The sequence below is a fragment of the Tupaia chinensis genome, unplaced genomic scaffold (assembly GCF_000334495.1).
Source record: "Tupaia chinensis unplaced genomic scaffold, TupChi_1.0 Scaffold000270_2, whole genome shotgun sequence".
Classification (NCBI taxonomy): domain Eukaryota; kingdom Metazoa; phylum Chordata; class Mammalia; order Scandentia; family Tupaiidae; genus Tupaia; species Tupaia belangeri.
The window spans coordinates 4,275,839-4,276,340 of NW_006159751.1; the positions used below are offsets into that span (position 1 = coordinate 4,275,839).

Genomic DNA, 502 nt, shown 5'->3' on the forward strand with positions numbered 1-502 from the left:
GGGTAGATCGCGGGCAGGGCGAGCCAAGAGACGCGAGGGAAACTGAGGCCCCGCGGGGTCGCGTCTCGGGAGCCGGGCCTCGCGCGGGGGAGCCCCGCAGCAGTCACAGGGGAGCGGGGGTTCTCTCCCTCGCGGAGACCCGCGGACCTCTCCGTGCCCTGTGGACCGTGGGCTAGGAGCCTGGCGGAGGCTGGTTCTGAGTCCAGAGCCCAGAGCCGGAGTTTTTCGCTAGATTCCGGGGCTCCTGGGGCCGGTGCTTTGGCTTGGCCAGGATGAGAACTCAAGGGAAGGGGCCCGGGGTCTCCCGTTACCTGCGTCCGCGGCGCTCGGAGTGCGTTCTGGGGGCTGCAGCTCGAAGCTCCGACAAGTCTCCACGTCCAGCCCGAGAGGGGGCGGCCGGGCCCGGCAGAGCGAGGCCAGGACCGCGAGCGCCGCCTGGCACCGAGGACCCCCGGCCCCCCCCACCCCGCTCATGCCCCGGACACCCAGGCTGGCCGCGCAG

General features: G+C 72.9%; 1 protein-coding gene across 2 annotated transcripts in view; it reads right to left on the bottom strand.

The window, feature by feature from the left end:
* Window positions 1–474, bottom strand: part of SYT6 (synaptotagmin 6) — a 75,160-nt gene extending 74,686 nt beyond the window's left edge. The window contains exon 1 of one of the 2 annotated variants that reach the window (XM_006149631.2): window positions 312–474. In XM_006149631.2, the coding sequence (XP_006149693.1) occupies window positions 312–474 (163 nt within the window). The remainder of the gene's footprint in view (window positions 1–311) is intronic. The other variant, XM_006149632.2, reaches the window with a different exon arrangement.
* Window positions 475–502: the final 28 nt, after the last annotated feature.